The sequence below is a fragment of the Echinops telfairi genome, unplaced genomic scaffold (genome assembly GCF_000313985.2).
Source record: "Echinops telfairi isolate 266 unplaced genomic scaffold, ASM31398v2 ScPeMD7_14;HRSCAF=57, whole genome shotgun sequence".
Classification (NCBI taxonomy): domain Eukaryota; kingdom Metazoa; phylum Chordata; class Mammalia; order Afrosoricida; family Tenrecidae; genus Echinops; species Echinops telfairi.
The window spans coordinates 7,909,529-7,910,758 of NW_022103911.1; the positions used below are offsets into that span (position 1 = coordinate 7,909,529).

The following is a 1,230-nucleotide window of genomic DNA, read 5'->3' on the forward strand; positions in this document are numbered from 1 at the left end:
GAAAAACAAGATTTCATTTGGCATATGTGGCAAAGAGAAAAGAGAGATGGGAAATGGGCAGCCACACCATCCAAGCTAGGACCCAATCCCGGTCATCTCATTTATATGCTGTTTGTACTCCCGAGTGCAAACTGGTAGTCTGCATTTTCTACTCTGGTTCCCATTTACATGGTATTTTAGATTGATATGAGTATATGTAAAAGTATATTCAATGAAATTATTAACCTGTAAGCCAAGTCATTTTTTAATTTAAAAGCTAAAATGAACATGTTATCTACTTTTAAGTCTGTCAATGCCTCACTTTAGACACAATTCTAGAGCAGTGCTGTCCAATAACATTTTTAATGAGAGAAAGGTTTGACATCTGTTTTCCAAATATATGGTAGACATATATTTGAAATGTGGCTGGGGAGACAAAAAAACCTATATTTTTAATTTTTAAAAAATTTTATTAATTTAAATAGCCACCTGTAGTCAATGCGTACCATACTGGACAATACAGCTCTAGAGTAAGGTGTCAATTTGAAGAAGAACAAGGCTGCTTGTTTCTGATGTTTAATTTCCCAATCTCGAATATGGAACTATTTTAAAACAGTTTAATTAAATAAATGTAAACATTAGTTTTACGTGAATCTCTAAGGAAACTTGCTTTCTGATCCACGTAGACCACGCGATGCTCCCTACCTGCTGTGACACAGAAGCGGCTCTCTGTTCGGCCTGTGTTAGACGACTCTGGAGTCTGTTGGCTTTTTCTTGATACTCTAGAATTAACTTTTCTTTCTGTTGTGGGGAGACAACAAAAAACAGACAAGCGCAAAACCGTATGTGATACGGAGCTGTTTTGTGGAACAATCAGTACAATACGGACATCATTTTATCACGAATGAATATGTCTGTCCCCCAATTTATATTTCAAGTAATGAGCTTCAAAGTACAAAGTTAGCTTTGCACTCTGATGGCATGAGTTTTTTTCCTACCCCAAAAAGTGACTGAATAAATTCAGATGCAAAGTAATATTGAGTCCTGAAAAATCAGTTGAGAACTGACCAAAAAGGCTAAGAACGAGCCTCGAGATGCTGGATACTGCTGCAGAATCACCCTGAGCATTGGAGAGGGTGAGCCTGTTGGGCCTCACACCAGAGGCTCCGAGTCCGCGGGTCTGGAGGGACCTGGGAATGTGCACTTTGATTAAGTCCCCTGCTGGTAAAGATGGTACTGGTTTGAGAACAA

At 38.6% G+C, this 1,230-nt stretch overlaps 1 protein-coding gene across 1 annotated transcript in view; it reads right to left on the bottom strand.

Annotated features, from left to right (window-relative positions):
- Window positions 1-75: 75 nt before the first annotated feature.
- SCLT1 (sodium channel and clathrin linker 1) overlaps window positions 76-1,230 on the bottom strand; it is a 186,256-nt gene continuing 185,101 nt past the window's right edge. The window contains exons 17-19 of the mRNA XM_004711863.1: window positions 685-780; window positions 486-581; window positions 76-225 (exon numbers count right to left, since the gene is read on the bottom strand). Of these exons, the coding sequence (XP_004711920.1) occupies window positions 76-225; window positions 486-581; window positions 685-780 (342 nt within the window). The remainder of the gene's footprint in view (window positions 226-485; window positions 582-684; window positions 781-1,230) is intronic.